At 39.9% G+C, this 26,633-nt stretch overlaps 1 protein-coding gene across 4 annotated transcripts in view; it reads left to right on the top strand.

Moving 5' to 3' along the window:
- Window positions 1-25,521, top strand: part of LOC128702297 (tigger transposable element-derived protein 6) — a 47,463-nt gene extending 21,942 nt beyond the window's left edge. For 2 of the 4 annotated variants that reach the window (XM_053796477.2, XM_070102078.1), the window contains 2 exons: window positions 4,119-4,235; window positions 22,678-25,520. In XM_053796477.2, the coding sequence (XP_053652452.2) occupies window positions 4,119-4,235; window positions 22,678-24,849 (2,289 nt within the window). In that variant the 3' untranslated portion in view covers window positions 24,850-25,520. Of the gene's footprint in view, window positions 1-4,118; window positions 4,236-22,677 lie in introns of all 4 variants that reach the window. The other 2 variants (XM_053796478.2, XM_070102076.1) reach the window with 2 other exon arrangements.
- Window positions 25,522-26,633: the final 1,112 nt, after the last annotated feature.

Raw genomic sequence — 26,633 nt, 5'->3', positions numbered from 1 at the left:
TACCAACCTACTACCTACTACACTCATTACAGTGGAACTCCGGTTTTCATATGGTCCTCATATTGTACAATTTGGATTTAGAGCACTTTTTGGGGCAAAATTTTGGTCAGGATTTCGAACCTCAGTCCGGAAATCGTACGTATCATACGCGTCCGCCCGCTTGGGAACGCTGTCAGTCTGGCTTTGTCACTGGCTGAGTGAGCATTCATACAAAACATTTTGTAGTTTTTGTGCTTGTTTATTGATTGTGACTGTGAAATAACCCACTATGGGCCCAAAGAAAGTTCCTAGTACCACCCCTATGGTAAGAAGGTGAGAAACACGATAGAATTCAAGAAAGAGATTGTAGAAAAATACAAAAATGGCATACGTTTAGCTGAGCTTCACAGGAAGCGGCTTCCAGGACTTTAAACTCTGCTTAGAGAAAATTATGGCCAGAATGTGTCCAAGAGAAGGATTTTCAAGGGTTTGAGGCTGACCCTGTCGACCCTACGCCTATTGTGGAATGCATTTTGTCTTTGGGGAAGTCCATGGGGTAGGATGTGAGTGGCCAGGATGTGGAAGAGTTGGTGGACGACCACAGGGAAGAGCTAACCACTGAGGAGTTGCAGGACCTTCATCTGGAACAGCAACAGACCACAGCAGAGGAAATTGCTTCAGAGGAGGAGGAAGAGAGAGGGAAGAAGGTGCCTTCTTCAGTGATTAAGGACATGTGTGCAAAGTGGAATGAGTTGCAAACCTTTGTTGAAAAATATCACCTTGACGAAGCTGATATAAGCCGTATCTGCAACATGTTCATTGACAATACCTTGTCCCATTTTAAGCAGATCTTAAAGAGGCGCCAGAAACAGAGCTCTCTGGACAAATTTTTAGTGCGACAGGGGTTCAGTGCCAGTAATAAACAAAGAAGGGAAGTAACCCCAAAGAGGGCTTTGATACCTGAAGTCCTTATGGAGGGGGATGCCCCTACCAAACAATAATCTTCCTCCCTCTCCCCTTCTCGCCTTCTTCAATATGCCAACAAGAGTCTTCAGTAAAGATATGTAATGTTCATTTATCATTAAAATTAGTCATTTGTATTTATTTCTCATTGTTTTCTGTATGTAAAACTATAGTTATTCTTTAAAAAAATTATTTTTTGTTAATGTTTTTGGGTGTCTGGAACGGATTAATTGTACGTATTTACATTACTTCTTGTGTGAAATATTAATTCAGTTTTCGTGCATTTCGGTTTTAGACCGACCTTCTGGAACGGATTAAGTACGAAAACTGGAGTTCCACTGTACTTACCTTAAAATATTTGTAGCCTTAATGATCTTTATATAGGGTGCAAGGTGAATAGTATTTATTTGTAGAAAGTCAGATGTGGTAGGTATGGTAGCCCATCTGGCCAACCCACCCACACATAATATACTAGGCATTTATTTATTTATTTATTTATTTATTTTATTTATTTATTTATTAATTAATTTGAACATGATACAGAGAAGTACAAGGAATACAATTTTTAAAGTGCAGCGTGCCAAAGCCCCTTGTATGCAGAGCATTATGGGCAGGCTTAAAATTAACTTAAGATTAACTAAGCAATGATATATTCAGTGGTACAAAAATTATTTTAAAACAGAAAACAATTTAGTACAAATGAGTACAGTGGACCCCCGGTTAACGATATTTTTTCAATCCAGAAGTATGTTCAGGTTCCAGTACTGACCGAATTTGTTCCCATAAGGAATATTGTGAAGTAGATTAGTCCATTTCAGACCCCCAAACATACACGTACAAACGCACTTACATAAATACACTTACATAATTGGTCGCATTCGGAGGTGATCGTTATGCGGGGGTCCATTTTATTACAAAGACAGGTCATATGGTCATTTACTGTGTTGCTGTGTAATCAGTAGAATGGAGTATTCTGTTAGGTAATGAAGTTAAATAGTAACAAAGTTTGATTGGGTCACAGGTTGACATTTATGAGATACACCCTTTTAAGGTCGGCAGGCCCTCTCCTAAACTTGTTCTCAGAGTCGGAAATTTTTCGAAAAAAAAAAATTATTTTTTTTTCTTGTGAAATGATAGAGAATCTTTTCCTGGTCATAATGACACCAAAAGTATGAAATTTGATGGAAAACTTATGGAATTATGCTCTCGTGAAGTTAGCGGTCTCGACGATGTTTTTGCATCGGCGATTTCGCCCATTTTGAGCCCTATTACCGGTCAATTCCAATGTACCAGTCAACAAAAATCATACCTATTTTGCTAGAACTCCATTTTCTCTATCGAATGAGTACAAGAAACCACCCATTTACCGATTTCAACTAACCAATAACGTGGTCAGAAAATGGCAATTTTGCCAATTTCACACAAATTTCAAAAGATACCAATTTCCATATAGGGTCCGGAATAAACAAGACAGACGTTCCTGACACTAAAATAACATTTCCTCTGTTGATTACTCACGTCCCCAGGCCTCTGCTACATTTCTTTTGCTTTCCACTTTGAATTTTTATTCTCACAAAGAATAGAAGATTTATATTATGCAGACTACTGCATTCATGTAGAAATGGTATAAATAATATCAGCGCACTTGTGAAAGAATATTAGACTCGCCAGTTGTTGTGTATTGGATGTGTGGCATGATTTGTTTGCCTTTGAACTTTGGCAAAAATCAAACATTTCTGCTACTTTGAGCTCAGTTTCAAGGTACTTTTCATTGTGAAACCAATCAAAATCATCTCAATTTCAGCAAAATTCATGAAAGCATAATTTTGTCAGTTTTCCATCAAATTCTGTAATTTTTGTTCTATTACCTTCAGAAAAAGATTCTCGACCATTTCATAAGAAAAAAAATAACAAAAAATTTTTGACCCTGTGGACACTTTTCAGATTGGGGGTCTGGACCCTCAAGGGGTTAAACATCTCTATTTAACCCTTTTAGGGTCCAAGGCCCAAATCTGGAGTCACGCACCAGTGTCCAAGAATTTTCAAAAAAAAAATTTGTTATTTTTTCTTATGAAATTGTAGAGAATCTTTTTGTGAAGGTAATAAAACAAAAAGTACGAAATTTGGTGGAAAATTGACGAAATTATGCTCTCGCGAATTTTGATGTCTCAGCGATATTTACGAATCGGCGATTTTGCCGACTTTGACTCCCATTTTAGGCCAATTACATTATTCCAATCAACCAAATTCTTAGCTATTTCACTAGTATTACTTCTATTCTATCGATTGAGCACAAGAAATCGCCAAGTCAACTGTTTCAACTACAAAATAAAGTGATCGGAAATTGTTAATTTGGCCAATTTAACACAAAGTTCAAAATATTCCAATTTCAAAATAGGGTCCAGAATGAACAATGTAGGCATTCCTGGCACTAAACTAACATTTCCTCTGTTCATTAGTTATGTTTTGAGGCTTTACAAATAAATTCCATTTTGATTTTTTATTCACATAATGAATTTTTATTCACACCAAAAAATAGAAGATTTACTGTTATGCAATATTGTAATAATTGTATAAATATCATCACCACATTTGTGAATGTATATTAGACCCACCAGCTGGCGTGTATTAGACGTGTGAGGTCGTTTGTTTACTCTTGAATATCGGCAAAAATTTAACATTTCTGCTACTTTGAGCTCAGTTTCAAGCCATTTCCAGTGCTAAAACCAATCAAAATCATCTCTATTTCTGTAATATGTCTTCCATTCTATCAAATGAGACCAAGAAATCGCAAATACAACTATAAAAAACATACGAAAAAACACTGCAAAGTTGCTGTTTTAATCGAAAAATCATGATTTCATTTTTTTTCTCTCATTATACACAGTGTGCTGCAGGATCTGTTTTATGTGGTGCACACATACCACATAGATGTATTCTCTCATATCTAGGCCCAAATGTACCACTCACAGTTTATCAGAGTGAGCTGAGCTCATGGCGTAGATCTACGGTTTGGACCCTGAACATAAAGCCGTAGATCTACGGGACGGACCCTGAAAGGGTTAAAAATGAGTAATGCAAGTCATTTATTTTCGTACAATCCCCAGAGATTTTTACTTTTTATAATTACTCTTTGTGGTATTATACCATACAGTATGTATTTTTTGTTCTTTCAGGTAAAGAAAAAAGGAAGAGGAAAACGAAATGTTGCTCTTAGTGATGCAGAAGTAGCAACAGCTTTTACGTTCATGAGGAAGAGACGACAAGACCTCACACTTGGTGCCAAAGTAAAGGTAAATATACTTTTTAGGTAAGTTATACAGGTGTCCCTTGCTATATGCAGTAGATGTGTTCCAGGATCATGACAGCTGTAGTAATCTTAGTCATGTCTTCAACACTTAATTCTGAACCTCTCCTTGAGTGTAGGCATTGTACTCCCCACCTCCAGGACTCAACTCCAGCTAACCGGTTTCCCTGAATCCCTTTACAAAATATTACCCTTCTCACACTCCAACAGATCATCAGGTCCCAAAAACCAATCCTCTCCATTCACTCCTATCTAGCATGCTCACGCATGCCTGCTGCATGTCCAAGTCCCTTACACACAAAACCTCTTTTATCCCGTCCCTCACTCCATCCTTTCTTAGAACAACCCCTACCCCTTCTCCCCTCCACTACAGATTTATACACCCTCCAAGTAATCCTATTTTGCTCCATCCTCTCTAAATTACCAAACCACTTTAACAACCCTTATTCATCCCTCTGAATTATACTTTTAGTAACTCCACACCTACTCCTAATTTCCACACAACGAATTCTCTGCATAATATTTACACCACACATTGCGCTTAGAAACGACATCTCCACTGCCTCCAGCGTCCTCCTCGCTGCATCATCTACAGCCCATGTTTCACATCCATGTAAGAGTGTTGGTACCACTATACTTTTGTACATTCCCTTCTTCGTCTCCAAGGATAATGTTTTTTGTCTCCACAGACACCTCAGTGCACCACCCACCTTTTTCCCTTCATCAGTTTTATGGTTTAGCTCATTTTTCATATAGTACCCATTTTGATATACCCATCACCTTACTCTTATCTATGTTCACTTTGAACTTCCTTCCTTTACACTCCATCCCAAACTCATCCACTAACCTTTGCAACTTCTCTTCAGAATCTCCCAAAAGCACAGAATCATCAAGCAGTGAGGAAAATTGGTGTGAGTGGTAGGTAATACCTGCTGTACCAGAACATATGGTGTGCCTAACACAGTCCCTCCTTACTTTTTTAAACATGACATTATTGGCCCTTCAGGTGTAGATATAAAACATAGATTTGTACAGAAAATTTAGAAATGTGATAGTGTTGAATTTAGGTAGTAGGTTGGTAGACAGCAAACACCCAGGAAGGTACTACTGTCTTGCCAAGTGAGTGTGAAACAGAAACTTGTAATTGTTTTACATGATGGTAGGATTGCTGGTGTCTTTTTTTCTGTCTCATAAACAGGCGGGATGACAGGTATATCTTGCTACTTCTGCTTAAACTTAGGTCACACTACACATGCATGTATAAACATATATACACACCTCTCTGGGTTTTCTTCTATTTTCTTACTAGTTCTTGTTATTGTTTATTTCCTCTTACCTCCTGGAGTTTACCTGGAGAGAGTTCCAGGGGTCAATGCCCCCGCGGCCCGGTCTGTGACCAGGCCTCCTGGTGGATCAGAGCCTGATCAACCAGGCTGTTGCTGCTGGCTGCACGCAAACCAACGTACGAGCCACAGCCCGGCTGATCAGGAACTGACTTTAGGTGCTTGTCCAGTGCCAGCTTGAAGACTGCCAGGGGTCTGTTGGTAATCCCCCTTATGTGTGCTGGGAGGCAGTTGAACAGTCTCGGGCCCCTGACATTTATTGTATGGTCTCTTAACGTGCTAGTGACACCCCTGCTTTTCATTGGGGGGATGGTGCATCGTCTGCCAAGTCTTTTGCTTTCGTAGTGAGTGATTTTCGTGTGCAAGTTCGGTACTAGTCCCTCTAGGATTTTCCAGGTGTATATAATCATGTATCTCTCCCTCCTGCGTTCCAGGGAATACAGGTTTAGGAACCTCAAGCACTCCCAATAATTGAGGTGTTTTATCTCCGTTATGCGCGCCGTGAAAGTTCTCTCTACATTTTCTAGGTCGGCAATTTCACCTGCCTTGAAAGGTGCTGTTAGTGTGCAGCAATATTCCAGCCTAGATAGAACAAGTGACCTGAAGAGTGTCATCATGGGCTTGGCCTCCCTAGTTTTGAAGGTTCTCATTATCCATCCTGTCATTTTTCTAGCAGATGCGATTGATACAATGTTATGGTCCTTGAAGGTGAGATCCTCCGACATGATCACTCCCAGGTCTTTGACGTTGGTGTTTCGCTCTATTTTGTGGCCAGAATTTGTTTTGTACTCTGATGAAGATTTAATTTCCTCATGTTTACCATATCTGAGTAATTGAAATTTCTCATCGTTGAACTTCATATTGTTTTCTGCAGCCCACTGAAAGATTTGGTTGATGTCCGCCTGGAGCTTTGCAGTGTCTGCAATGGAAGACACTGTCATGCAGATTCGGGTGTCATCTGCAAAGGAAGACACGGTGCTGTGGCTGACATCCTTGTCTATGTCGGATATGAGGATGAGGAACAAGATGGGAGCGAGTACTGTGCCTTGTGGAACAGAGCTTTTCACCGTAGCTGCCTCGGACTTTACTCTGTTGACGACTACTCTCTGTGTTCTGTTAGTGAGGAAATTATAGATCCATCGACCGACTTTTCCTGTTATTCCTTTAGCACGCATTTTGTGCGCTATTACGCCATGGTCACACTTGTCGAAGGCTTTTGCAAAGTCTGTATATATTACATCTGCATTCTTTTTGTCTTCTAGTGCATTTAGGACCTTGTCGTAGTGATCCAATAGTTGAGACAGACAGGAGCGACCTGTTCTAAACCCATGTTGCCCTGGGTTGTGTAACTGATGGTTTTCTAGATGGGTGGTGATCTTGCTTCTTAGGACCCTTTTAAAGATTTTTATGATATGGCATGTTAGTGCTATTGGTCTGTAGTTCTTTGCTGTTGCTTTACTGCCCCCTTTGTGGAGTGGGGCTATGTCTGTTGTTTTTAGTAACTGTGGGACGACCCCCGTGTCCATGCTCCCTCTCCATAGGATGGAAAAGGCTCGTGCAGTTCTTGATGAACACAGAGTTCCATGAGTCTGGCCCTGGGGCAGAGTGCATGGGCATGTCATTTATCGCCTGTTCGAAGTCATTTGGCGTCAGGATAACATCGGATAGGCTTGTGTTAATCAAATTTTGTGGATCTCTCATAAAAAATTCATTTTGATCTTCGACTCTCAGTCTGGTTAGCGGCTTGCTAAAAACTGAGTCATATTGGGACTTGAGTAGCTCACTCATTTCCTTGCTGTTATCTGTGTAGGACCCATCTTGTTTAAGTAGGGGCCCAATACTGGACGTTGTTCTCGATTTTGATTTGGCATAGGAGAAGAAATACTTTGGGTTTCTTTCGATTTCATTTATGGCTTTTAGTTCTTCCCGCGATTCCTGACTCCTGCAGGATTCTTTTAGCTTAAGTTCGATGCTTGCTATTTCTCTGACCAGTGTTTCCCTACGCATTTCAGATATATTGACCTCTTTTAGCCGCTCTGTTATTCTTTTCCGTCGCCTGTGAAGGGAGCGCCTGTCTCTTTCTATTTTACATCTACTCCTCCTTTTTCTTAGAGGAATAAGCCTTGTGCATACATGAGTGCCACCGAGTTAATCTGTTCTGGGCATAAGTTGGGGTCTGTGTTGCTTAGTATATCTTCCCAGCTTATATCGGTTAGGACTTGGTTTACTTGGTCCCACTTTATGTTTTTGTTATTGAAGTTGAATTTGGTGAATGCTCCCTCGTGACTAATCTCATTATGTCGGTCTGGGGCTCCGCGCATACATGACTGAACCTCAATTATGTTGTGATCTGAGTATATTGTTTTTGATATGGTGACATTTCTTATCAGATCATCATTGTTAGTGAAGATGAGGTCTAGTGTATTCTCCAGTCTAGTAGGCTCTATTATTTGCTGGTTTAAATTGAATTTTGTGCAGAGATTTAAAAGCTCGTGTGAGTGTGAGTTTTCATCAGAGCTGCCTCCTGGTGTTATTTCTGCAACAATATTATTTGCTATATTCCTCCATTTTAGGTGCCTTAAGTTGAAATCCCCCAGGAGCAAGATGTTGGGTGCAGGAGCTGGAAGATTTTCCAGACAGTGGTCAATTTTTAACAGCTGTTCCTGGAATTGCTGGGATGTTGCATCCGGAGGCTTGTAGACTACCACAATGACTAGGTTTTGGTTCTCGACCTTTACTGCTAAAACTTCCACTACATCATTTGAGGCATTTAGCAGTTCTGTGCAAACAAGTGACTCTGCAATGTACAGGCCAACCCCCTCCCCCCTTTTGCCTGTTCACTCTGTCACATCTGTATAGGTTGTAACCTGGGATCCATATTTCGTTGTCCAAGTGATCCTTTATGTGGGTCTCAGTGAAAGCCGCGAACATTGCCTTTGCCTCTGCAAGCAGTCCACGGATGAAAGGTATTTTGTTGTTTGTTGCTGGCTTTAGACCCTGTATATTTGCCAAGAAGAATGTTATCGGACTGGTGGTATTGTTGGTACTGGGGGGGGATTTTTTTTCCGGCATTAGTATCTGTATCTGTTGGTTTGGAGTGGAGGCCATCGACTGTGGTTCCACTCCAGGAATGACTGGATTTGGTGTACAATTTCTGCCATTTCCTGCCAGTTTTTTTTCCTTCCTGGCACTAAAAAAACCTCTCCCTCTTGAGTGGCTGTGGCTACCCAGGTTTTCCCATGGCCTGGATGTTTTGTATCTTTTTGTCCCCTTTAGATGGTATGCCTGGCAATTTAAGTTATAGCACAGTCTTTCCTGTACTGAAGAGGTACACAGTTCAGGGTGAAAAAGCTTACAGGAAGGGAGTTTGCATTTTCCTGTTGTCATATGGGCATGGCATATTCTAGGGTGGTCATAGTTGCACGTCCCATCTGTTTTTCCAGATTTCCCATGCCAGCAGATACCGAGTGCATAGTATGTGCACAGGCTTGGTTTCCGTTTGCCTTGGGTTTCTGTGACTGTATTCCCTGTTGGTGCATGTTTCCCTGTCTTACTTCTATCCTCCCTAGCACCAACAATGGAGCTCCCACCAGTTGTTTTTGGTAATATATCCTCACTATTGCTAGTGGAGTCCTCTTGTTTGCTATTTCCTGCAGTATTTCTAGTTTGCAATATTGGTTTTATCTTATCTTTGACTACACTTGTTTCCCTACTATGGCTCCTGTCCCCTATGAGGTCATTTATATGTATTCCTTCCTGCGTATAATTCCCGACTACCTGGACAAAATCTCCAGCTTCACCATTACTGTCTCCCAGGACAGCATCTCCAGCTTCACCATTACTGTCTCCCAGGACAGCATCTCCAGCTTCACCATTACTGTCTCCCAGGACAGCACCTCCAGCTTCACCATTACTGTCTCCCAGGACAGCACCTCCAGCTTCACCATTACTGTCTCCCAGGACAGCACCTCCAGCTTCACTATTACTGTCTCCCAGGACAGCACTATCAGCCCCACATTTACTGACTACCAGGACATCATCTCCAGCCTTACAGTTTCTGACTACATGGCCAGTATCAAGGGCAGTACCATTCAGCCCAGACTTTTTATGTTCCCATCTGTTGTAGAAAGCTTCCAGGTTTTCTATGAAAGCAGCTTTGATGTTGACCCCTCCATGGGGAAGTGGAACAAAATTCTTCCTCCATAAGCCATGCATGTCTGTGCCACTAAAATCCCGGGGCGAGGAGCTAGTAACCCCTTCTCCTGTATACATTACTAAATTTAACCCTTTCAGGGTTTCCGACGTACTAGTACGGCTGACACATCAGGGTTTTTGACGTACTAGTACGCCTAAATTCTGGCACCCTCAAATCTAGTGAGAGAAAGGTGGTAGGCCTACATATGAAAGAATAGGTCTATGTGGTCAGTGTGTGCAGTATAAAAAAAAATCCTGGAGCACACAGTGCGTAATGAGAAAAAAAAACTGACTGTTTTTGGTTTAAAACAGCGACTTTGCACTGTATTTTTGTATGATATTTATGATGGTATTCTAGTTTGCCTAGTCTCATTTTATAGAATGGAAGACATATTACAGAAATTGAGACGATTTTGATTGGTTTTACAATGAAAAGTACCTTGAAATTGAGTAGCAGAAATCTTCAATTTTTGCCAAAGTTCAAAAGTAAACAAATCATGCTACGCGTCCAATACACATCAACTGGTGAGTCTAACATTCTTTCACAAGTGCGCTGATATTCTTTATACCATTTCTACACTAATGCAGTAGTCTGCATAACAGTAAATCTTCTATTTTTTGTGAGAATAAAAATTCAAAGTGGAAAGCAAAAGAATGTAAGAGGGGCATGGGGACATGATTAATGAACAGAGGAAATGTTATTTTAGTGCCAGGAATGTCTTTCTTGTTTATTCTGGACCCTATTTGGAAATTGGCATCTTTTGAAATTTGTGTGAAATTGGCAAAATTGCTAAATTCTGACCACTGTATTGGATAGTTGAAATCGGTAAATGGGTGGTTTCTTGTACTCATTTGACAGAAAAAAATGGAGTTCTAGCCAAATGGTTATGATTTTTGTCAACTAGTACACTGGAATTGGCCAAAAATAGGGCTCAAAGTGGGCAAAATCGCCGATGCGTAAACATTGTTGAGACCACTATCTTCGCAAGAGCATAATTCTGTAAGTTTTCCATCAAATTTCATACTTTTGGTGTCATTATGATCGGGAAAAGATTCTTTATCTTTTCATAAGTTTTTTTTTTTTTTTTTTTTTTTTTTTTTTTTTTGAAATTTGGGCGACCCTGAGAACAAGTCCAGGAGAGGGCCTGGGGACCCTGAAAGGGTTAAAAAGAGAAACTTTTGTTCTTCTTTTTAAGTCACCCTTCCTCTGTGGGATATGGCTGGTTTGTTGAAAGAAAAAGATTATATATATATATATATATATATATATATATATATATATATATATATATATATATATATATATATATACAGTGGACCCCCGCTTAATGATCACCTCCAAATGCGACCAATTATGTAAGTGTATTTATGTAAGTGCGTTTGTACGTGTATGTTTGAGGGTCTGAAATGGACTAATCTACTTATTTATTTATTTATTTATTTATTTATTTATTTATTTATTTCCAATTTGTGCACACATACAGAGGTACAAAAAAATACAGATAAGAGCAGTATGCCAAAGCCACTTATACTATGCATAGCATTACGGGCTGGCTTAAAATTAACTTAAGATTAACTAAGCAATGATTATTATTATTATTATTATTATTATTATAATCAAAAAGAAGCGCTAAGCCACAAGGACTATACAGCGCTGCTACTAAGCAATGATGAAATCAGTGATAAAACATTAATGTAAACAGATAACTATAAAGCACAAGTGAGTATTACAAAGACAGGTCATATGGTTGCATTCAGTTAGGTAGTGATTCTGTTAGGTAGTGTATTTAAAAAATAATAAAGTTAGATTGGGTTTTAGGTTTAACATTTATGTGATATAATTGTGAGAAACATTTAAGATATACAATTTATAATGTTCAGTTATTCAGTATTTATTTGGTTTTGGGTGAGTAAGTAATCTTTGAGAAGAGACTTGAATTTATAAACAGGTTGTGTTTCTTTTATATTTACAGGTAATGAATTCCAGATTTTAGGGCCTTTTATGTGCATTGAGTTTTTGCATAGTGTGAGATGGACACGAGGAACATCAAAGAGTGATCTGTGCCTTGTGTTATGGTCATGTGTTCTGTTGAGGTTGGCAAGGAGATGTTTGAGGGGAGGGTTAATATCAGAGTTAAGTGTTCTATGTATGTAATAGGTGCAGTAATAAGTATGGATGTTTTGTATGGTGAGTAGGTTTAGTGTATTGAATATTGGTGGAGTGTGCTGCCTGTAGTGAGAATTTGTTATCATTCTAACTGCAGCCTTTTGTTGGGTAATTAGTGGTCTGAGATGGTTAATTGTTGTTGAGCCCCATGCACAAATTCCATAGGTGAGATAGGGGTAAATAAGAGAGTGATATAGGGCCAGGAGGGCTGACTGTGGAACATAGTACCGTATCTTCGATAGTATGCCTACAGTCTTGGAAATTTTCTTAGAAATTTGATGTATATGTGTATGAAATTTGAGTCTATTATCAAGGTGGATTCCTAAGAATTTTCCCTCTGTTAGTTTTGTGATAGGTGATCCATTTATCATTATGTTAAGAGGGACATCTGTAGCTCTGTTACCAAACTGAATGAAGTAGGTTTTGTCAATGTTTAGTGTAAGTTTGTTAGTCCTCATCCAGGTAGATATTTTCTGTAATTCGGTATTTACAGTATTGGCTAGCGTGACTGGGCTCGGGTGAGAGAAGACGTATGTAGTGTCATCTGCAAATAGTGTGGGTTTGAGTAATTGCGAAGCATTTGGAAGGTCATTTATGTATAGGAGAAAGAGAAGAGGGCCAAGGACACTTCCCTGTGGGACACCAACTGTAATTGGTTGTGCAGAAGAGTTTGCCCCATTTGCGTACACATATTGGCTTCTGTTGCTGAGGTAAGACTTGAGGTAGTTGAGGGAGTGCCCTCTTATACCATAGTGTGACAATTTTACATGGAGCAAGTCATGGTCAACTGTATCAAAAGCTTTACGTAAGTCAATGAAGATCCCCAGTGGGACTTCTTTTTTCTCTATTGCAGTGTATATATGTTCTAGCATGTGTATAATAGCATCATTAGTATTTTTATTAGGCCTGAATCCAAATTGGCAGGGGTTGAGTATGTTTTGGGAGATAAGGTAGGAGTAGATTCGTTTATGAATTAATTTTTCGAAGATTTTTGAGAGAGGGTGTAAGTTGGATATTGGCCTATAGTTATTCAACTCTGTTTGGTCTCCTCCTTTGTGGATCGGGGTGACCCTTGCTATTTTGAGTACTGTAGGGAAGGTGGAGGATTCAATGGATTTGTTAAAGAGTGTTGCAATGATTGGTGATAGCACTTGTGACACTTTTTTGTATATAAGGGGTGGTAAGGTATTTAAATCTCCTGCCTTGTTTTTTAGTGCGTTGATAATAAGGGAGACTTCGTATGGGTTAGTCGGAGCTAGGAACAGTGTGTTCGGGTAGTTGCCGGTGAGGTAGTCATTTGGTGGGGTATCTGAGCTTGGGATTTTATTGGCAAGGTTTTGTCCTATAGTGGAGAAGAAATCATTGAGTCTGTTTGCTGTTTCTGTTGGTGGGAGTTGGGGTTCATCTGTTTTTGCTAATTTTATTTCGCTATTTCGTGATATCTTTTTTGTTCCCAGAATTTCTGATAGGGTTTTCCAGGTCTTTTTTATATCACCTCGTAAGTTGGATAATCTGTTCTCATAATACAATTTTTTTGCCCTTCTTATCAGGCTGGTTAGGATTGACGAGTAACGTTTTGTTTGGTCTCTGGTTATGTGACCCATTCTGTACTGTTTTTCATATTGGTGTTTTGTATTTATGGATTTGAGAATGCTGGGTGTTAGCCAGGGACTGTTCAGTCTCTTTGCTGTCATCTGTTTAGTTTTTTTTTATTCCTTATGGGAAAAAATTCGGTCAGTACTGGCACCTGAACATACTACTGGAATGAAAAAAGTTCGTTAACCGGGGGTCCACTGTATATATATTTTTCAAGTCGGTCGTCTCCCACCGAGGCAGGGTGACCCAAAAAAGAAAGAAAATCCCCAAAAAGAAAATACTTTCATCATCATTCAACACTTTCACCACACTCACACATTATCACTGCTTTTGCAGAGGTGCCCAGAATACAACAGTTTAGAAGTATATACGTATAAAGATACACAACATATCCCTCCAAACTGCCAATATATATATATATATATATATATTTTTTTTTTCAACAAGTCGGCCGTCTCCCACTGGATTTTCCTCTATTTTCTTAATAGTTCTTGTTCTTTATTTCCTCTTATATCCATGGGGAAGTGGAAAAGAATTCTTCCTCTGTAAATCATGTATGTCATAAGAGGCGACTAAAATGCCGGGAACAAGGGGCTAGTAACCCCTTCTCCTGTATAAATTACTAAATTTAAAAAGAAAAGCTTTTGTTTTTCTATTTTGGGTCACCCTGCCTCGGTGGGATACAGCCAGTTTCTTGAATTTAATTTATCTGGTCCCTTTTGTTGACATTAATTGGGGTTGAATGTATATCACATAATTTATATCACACAATCAATAAGAAGTCATCACACACACACACACTTGATGGATGTGGTACTGGAAAACCTCATGCATCAACACATCAGGGACACTACCAGAGAGCGAGGGGAGGATAAACCAGCAAGACTGGACCTTGTGTTCACCCTGAGTAGCTCAGACATTGATGACATCACATATGAGAGGCCCCTTGGAGCTAGTGACCACATAGTCCTGAGTTTTGATTACATAGTAGAGTTACAGGTGGAGAGGGTAACAGGAATCGAATGGGAAAAGCCAAACTATAAAAGGGGGGACTACACAGGTATGAGGAACTTCCTGCAGGAGGTGCAGTGGGACAGAGAAATGGTAGGAAAGACAGTAAATGAAATGATGGAGTATGTAACAACAAAATGCAAGGAGGCAGAAGAAGGGTTTGTTCCCAAGGGCAACAGAAACAATGGGAAGACCAAAGCGAGTCCTTGGTTTACCCAAAGGTGCAGGGAGGAAAAAACTAAGTGCATTAGAGAATGGAAGAGGTATAGAAGGCAAAGGACCCAAGAAAACAAGATCAGTCGAAGAGCCAGAATCGAATATGCACACATAAGGAGGGAGGCCCAGCAACAGTACGAAAATGACAAAGCATCGAAAGTCAAGTCTGACCCAAAACTGCTGTTTAGCCACATTAGGAGAAAGACGACATTCAAACACTAGGTGATCAGGCTGAGGAAAGAAGGTGGGGAACTCACAAGAAACGATCAAGAGGTATGTGAGGAGCTCAACAGGAGATTTAAGGAAGTATTCACAGTGGAGGCAGGAAGGACTGGGAAGACAGGACAGAGGGGGACACCAACAGGGAATAGACCAACAGGTGCTGGACAATATGCGCACAACTGAGGAGGAGGTGAAGAAGCTGCTAAGTGACCTTGATACCTCAAAGGCAATAGGACCGGACAACATCTCCCTGTGGGTCCTCAGGGAGGGAGCAGATATACTGTGTGTGCCATTAACCACAATCTTCAACACATCCCTTGAAACTGGGCAACTACCCGAGGTATGGAAGACCGCAAGTGTAGTTCCCATTTTTAAAAGAGGAGATAGAAAAGAGGCACTAAATTACAGACCAGTGTCACTGACCTGTGTAGTATGCAAGGTCATGGAGAAGATTATCAGGAGGAGAGTGGTGGAGCACCTGGAACGGGAACAAGATTATAAACGATAACCAGCACGGATTCATGGAAGGCAAATCCTTTGTCACAAACCTTCTGGAGTTCTATGACAAAGTTACAGAAGTGCGACACGAGAGAGAGAGGGGTGGGTTGATTGCATTTTCTTGGACTGCAAGAAGGCCTTCGACACAGTTCCTCACAAGAGACTAGTGTAGAAACTAGAGGATCAGGCGCGTATAACAGGAAGGGCACTGCAATGGATCAGAGAATACCTGACAGGGAGGCAACAACGAGTCATGGTACAGGATGAGGTATCACAGTGGGCACCTGTGATGAGCGGGGTCCCACAGGGGTCAGTCCTAGGACCAGTGCTGTTTCTGGTATATGTGAATGACATGATGGAAGGGATAGACTCAGAGGTGTCCCTGTGTGCAGTTGATGTGAAGTTAATGAGGAGAATTAAATCAGATGAGGACCAGGCAGGACTTCAAAGAGACCTGGACAGGCTGGACACGTGGTCCAGCAACTGGCTTCTTGAATTCAACCCTGCCAAGTGCAAAGTCATGAAGATCGGAGAAGGGCAAAGAAGATCGCAGACAGAGTATAGACTAGGTGGCCAAGGACTGCAAACCTCGCTCAAGGAGAAAGATCTTGGGGTGACCATAACACCGAGCATGTCTCCGGAGGCACACATCAACTAGATAACTGCTGCAGCATACAGGCACCTGGCAAACCTGAGAATGGCATTCCAATACCTTAGTAAGGAATCGTTCAAGACACTGGACACTGTGTACATCAGGCCCATACTGGAGTATGCAGCTCCAGTTTGGAACCCACACCTGGTCAAACACATCAAGAAATTAGAGAAAGTGCAAAGGTTTGCAACAAGGCTAGTTCTGGAGCTTGGGTATGTCCTATGAAGAAAGGTTGAGGGAAATCAGACTGATGACATTGGAGGACAGGCAGGTCAGGGGGGACATGATAACGACATACAAAATACTGTGTGGAATAGATAAGGTAGACAGAGACAGGTTATTCCAGAGAGGGGACACAGAAACAAGGGGTCACAATTGGAAGCTGAAAACTCAGATGAGTCATAGGGATGTTAGGAAGTATTTCTTCAGTCATAGTGTCGTCAGGAAGTGGAATAGCCTAACAAGTGATGTAGTGGAGGCAGGAACCATACATAGCTTTAAGACGAGGTATGACAAGGCTCTGGAAGCAGAGAGAGGACCTAGTAGCGATCAGTGAAGAGGCAGGGCCAGGAGCTGTGTCTCGTCCCCTGCAACCACAATTAGGTGAGTACACACACACACATTGTATATGCTTCCTCATTTGATGATGTAACTTCTCTGCTGGTATATGTGACACAGTACTAAGACTTTTACAAAATGATACTCATAAATAAGAATGTCTAGGAAAAGGAGAGAGAGATTGGGGTGTGCTATTTTTAATTTGTATTTTTATATTATTAGATTAAACCTAGTTGTACTATAGCTCATTCTAGCTCAATACATAGACTATACGAAAGTCATTACATTAGACCTTAGTGCAATTACAAGTGAGAGTCTTGTGCTATTTTTAATTTGTTTTTTATATTATTAGTTTATAACTCTCTCCAGGTAAACTCCAGGTAAATACCTAGTTGTACTTTAGCTCATTCCAGCACAACACATAGACAACACCAACTCCATTATGTGTATTAGTGACTATACTCTACATGACCAAAATGCTATAGCTATATACCTGTCCAAACTTCCCACCACTACAGATATCAGTACTAAAACTCTACACACAACTCAGGATATAAATAACCATAATTTAAACCTAGAAGATGATTGATCACGTTGACCCTGATCTAAACCTCCATAATCTGACACACAACCAAAACCTATTGGAAAGTAACTGCCTTTACTACACAGCATCACAAGCCAGCACTATCCTAAACAATGCTAAAAGTCTATCAGTACTTAACTACAACATCAGGTCCTTAAGCAAACACTATGATGACCTCCTGGCACTCCTTGAATCACTAAAGACACCCTTCTCCTGCATTATTCTTACTGAGACCTGGCTTAAGCAGGACACAATAGATATCTACCCTCTACCAGGATACACAGCAATCCACAACTGCAGACCATACCAAGTTGGGGGTGGTATTGCAATCTATTACTCTAACCAATTATCTTGTATTAGCACCACTTGCTTTAGTGATGAATATGGAGAATACATTTTTGCTAATTTTACTGTAAAAAACCTTAAGACGCCTATAACAATCGGTACCATTTACCGGATACCCCACACAAACATCCCAAATTTCAGTGAGAAATTAAAGGAACTAATAACAAACAGACAAATGAATAAGCACCACCTTCTCTTAGCTGGAGACTTCAACATCAACCTTGGCCTACTAGATGATCAGCCTGTAACTGATTTCATCAACAATATGAACAACACACTTCTCATACCAACAATAACTAAACCAACCAGGCTCCCTGAAACAAGTGCAACCATAATAGACCACATATGGACCAATATACTAGCCCCCCTTAAATCAGGAATAATCACAGATAGCACTACAGACCACTACCCTACCTTCCTCTTGACAAACATTAGTAAACCACCACTTGAATACAACAAAGTTTCATTTAGACTCCATGATGAGGCCTCAATGAGGAAGTTCACAGCTGACCTAGAGACTGTTGACTGGCCTACAGAATTCTCCAAGGCCAATGGTATTGATGACTGGACAGACATTTTTCTTAACAAATTACTTAGACTATACAACAAACATTGTCCTATAAAAACGAAACAGATCACAAACGGCTTGGTTGCCCATGGCTAACCAGCACCATTCTGAAATCCATTGATAAGAAACACCAATATGAAAAGCAATATAGACAGGGCCTAATACACAAAGATATTCTTAAACACTATTCATCAGTCCTCACCAAAGTAATAAAGAAAGCCAAACAACTATACTACTCCAGTAGATTCACTGACACAAGAGGAGATATAAAAAAGACCTGGAAAACACTCTCTCAGATTCTAGGGACCCACAAACTGAAAAAAGCCAAGAATATTGTCTTAACTAAACCTAATGAAACACCACTGCATCCCACTGACACAGCTAACAAGATAAACGACTTCTTCTCAACCATAGGTTCTAATCTCGCCAATAAAATACCACGTACCAATGCCCATGCCGGGGACTACCTAGATGGGAATTTCCCAAATTCCTTCTATCTTGCTCCAACTGAGCCCACGGAAGTCCCCAAGATTATAAAGTCACTTAAAAATAACTCAGGGAATCTGTCTCATGTCCCACCATTATTGTACAAGAGAGCGGCCCATGTCCTCTCGCATGCTATCTCATTACTTTTTAACAAGTCACTCGAAACTAGCTTCCCGAAACTACTCAAGACGGCAAGGGTTACACCAATACATAAAGGTGGTGACCCTACAGATTTAAACAACTATAGGCCAATACCAAACTTACCATTGCTATCCAAAATCTTTGAGAAACTCGTGCACAGGAGACTATATTCATTTATAACGGCACAAAACATAGTCAACCCCTGCCAATTTGGATTCAGGAAAAATAAAAGCACTAACGATGCCATCATAAAAATGCTAGATCTGCTTTACATAAGGAATATCCACTAGGAATTTTTATTGACCTAAGAAAAGCTTTTGACACAGTAGACCATGGCATCCTACTCCACAAACTTGACCATTATGGTATAAGAGGCCATGCGCTTGCATATTTCAAATCTTACCTTATTAATAGGTATCAGTATGTCACCATTAAAGACAGCATCAACAACACAGCCACTTGATACTGGAGTTCCGCAGGGAAGTGTCCTTGGTCCCCTGCTCTTCCTCATATACATCAATGATCTTCCAAACGTATCTCAACACCTGAACCCCATTCTCTTTGCTGATGACATGACTTATGTCATCTCTCACCCTAATCTTGCCACCCTCAACACCATTGTTAATGAGGAGCTGATCAAAATATCGACTGGATGACAGCCAATAAACTTACGCTTAACACTGACAAAACCTACTACATTATGTTTGGTAGCAGAGCAGGAGATGCGCAAATTAACATTAAGATCGACAACACTCTAATTGCCAGGCATAATGAGGGCAAATTCCTAGGCCTATACCTCGACACCAACCTGAACTTCAGCACCCATATCCAACACATAACCAAAAAAGTATCCAAAACGGTTGGGATCCTCTCCAAGATATGATACTACGTGCCGCAAACTGCCCTTCTCACACTATACCATTCACTTATACAGTGGACCCCTGCATAACGATATTAATCCGTTCCTGAGAGCTCATTGTTATGCGAAATTATCGTTATGCGAATGAATTTTCCCCATAAGAAATAATGGAAATTAAATCCGTGCAAGACACCCAAAAGTATGAAAAAAATATTTTTACCATATGAAATATACATTTTCCTACACACACAGAGAAGGATACATGCACAATAGTAGAGTAGTACATGCACAATATATATTGTGCATGTACTACTCTACTAAATGAAGAATAAATAACACTTACCTTTTTTGAAGATGCAGCAATGACTGATAAGACACTGTGTCCTGGGAGTGCCTTTTCCTCCTGAGTACTGTAGGTCCTGTTTGACATTTTCTTCCAGAACAGGCCTTATCACACTGTGTATGCCACTACGATTCTTAAATCTCACAAACCAACCTTTGCTGGCTTTAAATTCACCAATATGAGCACTAGTTCCAGGCATTTTTCCCTGTTCACCTGGGTGTTAGTCGGCTGGTGTGGGTTGCATCCTGGGAGACAAGATTAAGGACCCCAATGGAAATAAGTTAGACAGTCTTCAATGACACTGACTTTTTTAGGTTATCCTGGGTGGCTAACCCTCTGGGGTTAATTGTTTCTTGGTATTCTCAATAAGCCACACCAACAACGGTGCTACAGTAGCAGCAGCTGACAGCGCTACAGTAGCAGCAGCTGACAGTGCTACAGCAGCAGCAGACTGCTACAGCAGCAGCAGATGGTACTGCAGCAGCAGCAGCAGCAGCTGACGGTGCTACAGCAGCAGCAGCAGCTGACAGTGCTACAGCAGCAGCAGATGGTGCTACAGCAGCAGCAGATGGTACTACAGCAGCAGCAGCAGCTGACGGTGCTACAGCAGCAGCTGACAGTGCTACAGCAGCAGCAGCAGCAGCTGACAGTGCTACAGCAGCAGCAGCAGCAGCTGACAGTGCTACAGCAGCAGCTGACAGTGCTACAGCAGCAGCAGATGGTGCTACAGCAGCAGCAGACAGTACTACAGCAGCAGCAGCTGACAGTGCTACAGCAGCAGCAGCAGCTGACGGTGGTACAGCAGCAGCAGCTGACGGTGGTGCAGCAGCAGCAGCTGACGGTGCTACAGCAGCAGCAGCAGTTGACCATGGTACCACAGTATTTCGATAATATTTCTCACCCTTTTTACCACAGGGTTGGCACTAGAAGCTTTCTTGGGGCCCATGGTCACTTATTTTGCAGATAAAATCACCAAAAACGCTGTAATAATACGAAATGTTCCGATTGTATGCTTGGATGTTACCGCGGAGGCTGGCTTGTAAACAATGCCACCGGCGGAACATGTGAGGCTGGCTCAGGCCTCACATAGACGCGTCTCAGACGAATAGCGTTGAGCGAGTTTTTTAGCGCTATGCGAGGCAAAATTTTAGTGATAAAATGTATCGCTGTGCGGATTTAACGTTAAGTGATGCCAACGGTATGCGGGGGTCCACTGTATATCCATACCTCACCTATGTTATCTGTGCTTGGGGTTCAACTGCAGCAACACACCTAAAGCCAATAATAACCCAACAAAAAGCCGCAGTAAGAATAATCACTAAATCCCATCCCTGGTAACCCCCCCCCCCACTCTTCATAGATCTAAACTTACTCCCTGTTCAGTACATCCACACTTACTACTGTGCAATCTACATCTACAGGACCTTAAATTCCAATATTAACCTTGACCTAAAACGCTTTCTTGATAGTTGTGACAGAACCCACAGGCACAACACCAGACACAAACATCTCTATGACATTCCCCGTGTCCGACTAAACCTTTACAAAAATTCAATGTATGTCAAAGGCCCTAAAATCTGGAACACCCTACCTGAAAATTCTAAAACTGCAGACACATTCATCACCTTCAAAACTACCATCAGAAAACATCTTATCTCCCTGATACACCCTGTCAACTAATTACACGAATACCACCTGGTGGTTAACGCTTACACTCACTCACCCATTTGACCATAAACAGAAATATCAATCTCAATCTCAAAATAATGAATCTTAACTAGTCATAAGTTGGCCTGTGATACTCCAATACTGAAACTATGTATAGTGCCAAAACAAAAGCATTCACATTGCTAAACTCACAAACTAGTATTTAGTCACTTAGCCATAATACCAACTTACCTCATAATTTTGTAATATTTTAAACTTAAGATTTAATTTAAGTCTGCCCAAAATGCTTAGCCATGCTAGGTGTTCTAGTGGTACACTCTGTAATTATTATTTTACTACATGTAAACCACACAATAACCAAATTCTGTAAACTCAACATTGTAATCCTTAAAGAGAATAAACTTTGAATTGAATTGTAAATGAAATCCTGTAGTTAGTTTTGAATTTATGGGGTTGTGCACCTAGCCTGAAAAAAAAAGGCACCTTGAATCATCAAAGTTATGCAGAATTTCAGCAAAACATTAAATAGTTGAAGTACATGAATTTGAGGGTTTAACTGTACTATATGTTATTACTTATGGATATTCAGAAGTATTTATCTGAACCTTGCATTCTGGTGGTTATGACAGTGTGGATTATACCTTATAATAATAATAATAATAATAATAATATTTTATTAGGACATGATACATAGTTGTACAAGGTATTACAGTAGTTGGGTGTACATGTCAAAAGCCCCTTGTATGCAGAGCATTGCGGGCAGGCTTAAAATTAACTTAAGACTATCTGAGCTACAATAGATTTAATGGTAACAGTTACTGTAGACAATTTACAATATCAAGTACAATTGAGTTATTTTAAACAATGAATCTGAACATTTCAATTTTGAAGCAGTGTCTTGAAGAATTTCCCTTCCACCTCATATTAAATGTATGCATCAGTGAATATATTTTTTTACCATTATTATTTTTTTTTCAGGTTCTTGAAATGCTTGACCATGAACCCAAAGTACCACAAGGGAAGATTGCCTCTATGTTTCGTGTAAGTCAAAGTCAGGTTTCGAGAATCATGAAGAACAAGGATGCCATTATGGCACAATGGAACAGGTTTGCTACCCCAGACCGTAAACGTTGCAGACTTGGTAAAGCTGGTGCTCTCGAACAAATATTAGTTGACTGGTATAAGGAAGCTAAAAAACAGGATTTACCCATATCCGGTCCTATTCTTATGGAAAAGGCAAAATCTATAGGTAATGAAATGGGAATAGAATTTAAGCCTTCTGCTGGATGGCTAGGGAGATGGAAGGACAGAAATGGAGTAACTCTTAAAAGATTTAAAGATAAAGATGGAGCTCCATCTGTCACCAAGGTTGGGAATCACTGGAGAAGATACATGTTTACAAAGGCAACTAAGGAATATCCACTTCAAAATGTGTGGGTTGTTGATGAAACTGCTTTAGCATATAATACCCTACCAAAATATATGACTCCAGGAACTTCCAGTGGAAATGATAAAGTGTCTGTTATACTGGCATGCAATTTAGCTGGAACTGAGCGGAGACCTGCAGCAGTGATAGGACGACCACAGTCACTTAGCTCCCTTAATCTTCCAGTGCCTTTCTACCATCATCCTAAAGCTGCTATTACTTTAGGACTCTTTTCCTCATGGTTGTGGGAATGGGATCGTGAATTACGTTCAAAAAGAAAGAAAATAATTGTACTTTTGAATAGGGCTGCTCATCATCCAGAAAATCTACATCTTTTCAACATTAATATAACATTTTTCCCACCAGGTACAGCAACTGTTTTGCAGCCATTGAAGTTAGGTATCATCTACACATTTAAGGCTTTGTATAGATATCAACAACTGAAATATATTTTGGCAAAGACACAAGCCAATGAACAGATGAATCATACTAATGCATTCAATCATAATAGCTTGTCACCGCCATCAATGGGTCGGTGTGTTTCTACTTTAGATGCAGTTTTTATGATATATAAAGCCTGGAAGCATGTTAGTCCTGAAACCATAGTGAAAGGAGTAGTGAAAGCTGGACTCAGCAAAGATGTAAATGCTTTGAATGTCTATGACCAAGTTAGCCCCCCACCTGGGGTTAGCCAGCAAGATTTTGAAGCTTTTGTCACTTCTGATGATGGACTACATTGTACTGAGCATGAGGAAGCGTCCACCCAAAGTTTGAGTCCACACACAGGAATGATTACCAATATTGTTCAGTATCCACATTCCAATATATTTAACACTTCAAACAATAAAAGCCAGCAGCCTAACCAAATTGATGCCATAGAAAATGTTCGAAGTCCACCAAAGGCATGTGAAGCTGTTATTGCTTGCCAAGTTCTCAGACACTATTTGCAGCAGCAAGGTGGCAGATTATTTGATGAGTTTTCAGAACTGGAATCTGCTATTCATTTGGACATGATACTTGAAATGAGACCCGACTTCAGAAATGACTTACAATCTGATCCTTTACATGATGCTAGTTCTGTTCATAGTTTAGAAGCACATCAAGTGGCTCATGAACAAAAGCTGTACTATATTCAAAAGGTGCAAGATGAGCTGCAACAACAAAAAGTTCAGAAAGAAATGAAGAAGGCAACACAATCACCTGTTCCATCCCAGAACACACACACCACCCTCTCTACACCAACACAAGGGGATGCAACAGATGCACATAATCAAATTTTAGGATTACAAAGCCATGATATGCATACTCAGGAGATGCCAAGACAGGAAATGATGAGACAAGAACTTCAACAGCCTGTGCAAAGACAAGAACATGTACGCCACGATATGATAAGACCAGAATATAGACATGAAGTTCCTCATGATAATGCTCGTACATCACTTGTGGAACTTAAGGCTGTAAAAGTGTCAAATTTTAGACCTCTTCATTCAGATGGTAGAAATGAAGGTAGGAATAATATTAAAAATGATGCGATGACTGTACCAGCAGATTTACGTAACCATCCTGCAGCCAGTCACAACGCAGAGGCTGCTGAACTTCACCATCAGGGAATCCCAACAGATATGAGTCAAAACTTAAGACAGCCAGATGCAAGGTTGGACAATCCGGGGATACCATATTATACAATACCAAATCCTTTGCATCATTATATGCAACCAAAATAAAGCGTAATGCTTCAAGAATTTTTAGTATTTTAGCAGCTAATAGTGTATATATGTATTACATATTTTTTAATTCTGTTGTAATCGAATATGATTTTTTAACTGCTAAGTACAAATTGTTTTGTAAAATATACGTTGTACAAATAATGCTGTTTAATTTTAAGATTAAATTTGTAACGTTTTGTATATTTTTGTAAGTTGTGCGATAGTTTCTTTTACATAGGGAAAATTTCAATGATGTATTTATTTTCTTTCTAGATGAAATAATTAAAAACTACATACATACTGTATCTTGAAAGAGCCTTCTATTTTAAATATTAAGGATTCCCTGTTAGGATTCATGTTATTACCAATACTTCACCATCCACTTGAGATCAGTCAGAAACACTGTAGCAGGTCTGCAAATAAACATTTATTCTCTGTTATATAGAACTTCAGCAGTGAGCATCTCTTTGACCTATGGGAAATTACTTTGTATATACGTACTAGCATTAAGTATTCTCTATCACATTTGTATATCTTTTTATGTACTAAGTAAATTATCTCAATATATACTTTCACTAACTGTTGTAAGCTCTGTTCCGTAACTCCTACTATTTACACAGCTGAGGAAAAAAACTGATGTATGCATAATCATTGTTTAACCCTTTCGGGGTTGTCTTGAAAAATTTCGGCTTTGAAGCCAGGGTCGGTCCAGTATAACTACACCAAAATTCTAGTGGCTTCCAGTCTTGCAGGAGAAAGCTGGTAGGCCTACATATGAGAGAATGGGTCTGCGTGGTCAGTGTGCGCAATATAAAAAAAAAATCCTGCAGCACGCAGTACACAGTGAGATAAAAAAAAAAACGACCATGTTTTTGGTGTGAAACAGTGACTTTGCAGTGTATTTTCATATGGTTGTATTCTCGGTTTCTTGGTCTCATTTGATGGAAATGGAGATGATTTTGAATGGTTTGCAGACTAAAAGTAGCTTGAAATTGAGCTCAAAGTAGTGGAAATGTTCGATTTTTGCCAATGTTCAGGAGTAAACAAAACATGTCATGCATCCAATACACATCAACTGGCCTGTCTAGTATGCACTCATGAATGCACTGACATTATTTATACAATTATTACCATTATGCAGTGGTCTGAATAACAGTAAATCTTCTATTTTTTGTGTGAATAAAAATTCAAAATGAAATGCAACCATAATATAAGAGGGGCCTGGAAACATTGACTAATGAACAGAAAAAAAAATGTTATTTTAGTGCCAGGAATGTCTACATTATTTATTCTGGACCCTATTTTGAAATTGGCCTTTCTTGAATTTTTTGTGAAATTGGCCCAATTAGCAATTTTTGATCACTTTATTGGGTAGTTAAAATAGGTAAATGGGCAGTTTCTTGTACTCAATCGATAGAATAAAAGGAGTCCTAGCTAAAGAGCTATGAATTTGGTCAACTGGAAGAATGGAATTGGTCCAAAATAGGGCTTAAAGCGGGCAAAATTGCCGATGCATACTATCACCAAGACCATTAACTTCATGAGATTGTAATTCTGTAAGTTTTCCATCAAATTTCCATCAAGTTTCATTACCTTCGGAAAAAGATTCTCTACATGTAATTTCATAATTTTTTTTAAATTCTTCAACCCTGGGAGTCTCAATCCTCAAGGATTAAAGGACAGTAAGGCCCCACCTATACAGCGAATTAGGTTCCAGGCGTATCAGCCTTTGTTTCACTTCTAAATGCATATAAATGCCTGGTAACATGTTTACACTATCATACATACAGTACACTTATTAC

The sequence above is a fragment of the Cherax quadricarinatus genome, chromosome 80 (assembly GCF_038502225.1).
Source record: "Cherax quadricarinatus isolate ZL_2023a chromosome 80, ASM3850222v1, whole genome shotgun sequence".
Lineage (NCBI taxonomy): Eukaryota > Metazoa > Arthropoda > Malacostraca > Decapoda > Parastacidae > Cherax > Cherax quadricarinatus.
Note: the sequence above shows the minus strand (reverse complement) of the source record. Positions and strands in the feature narration are given on the sequence as shown.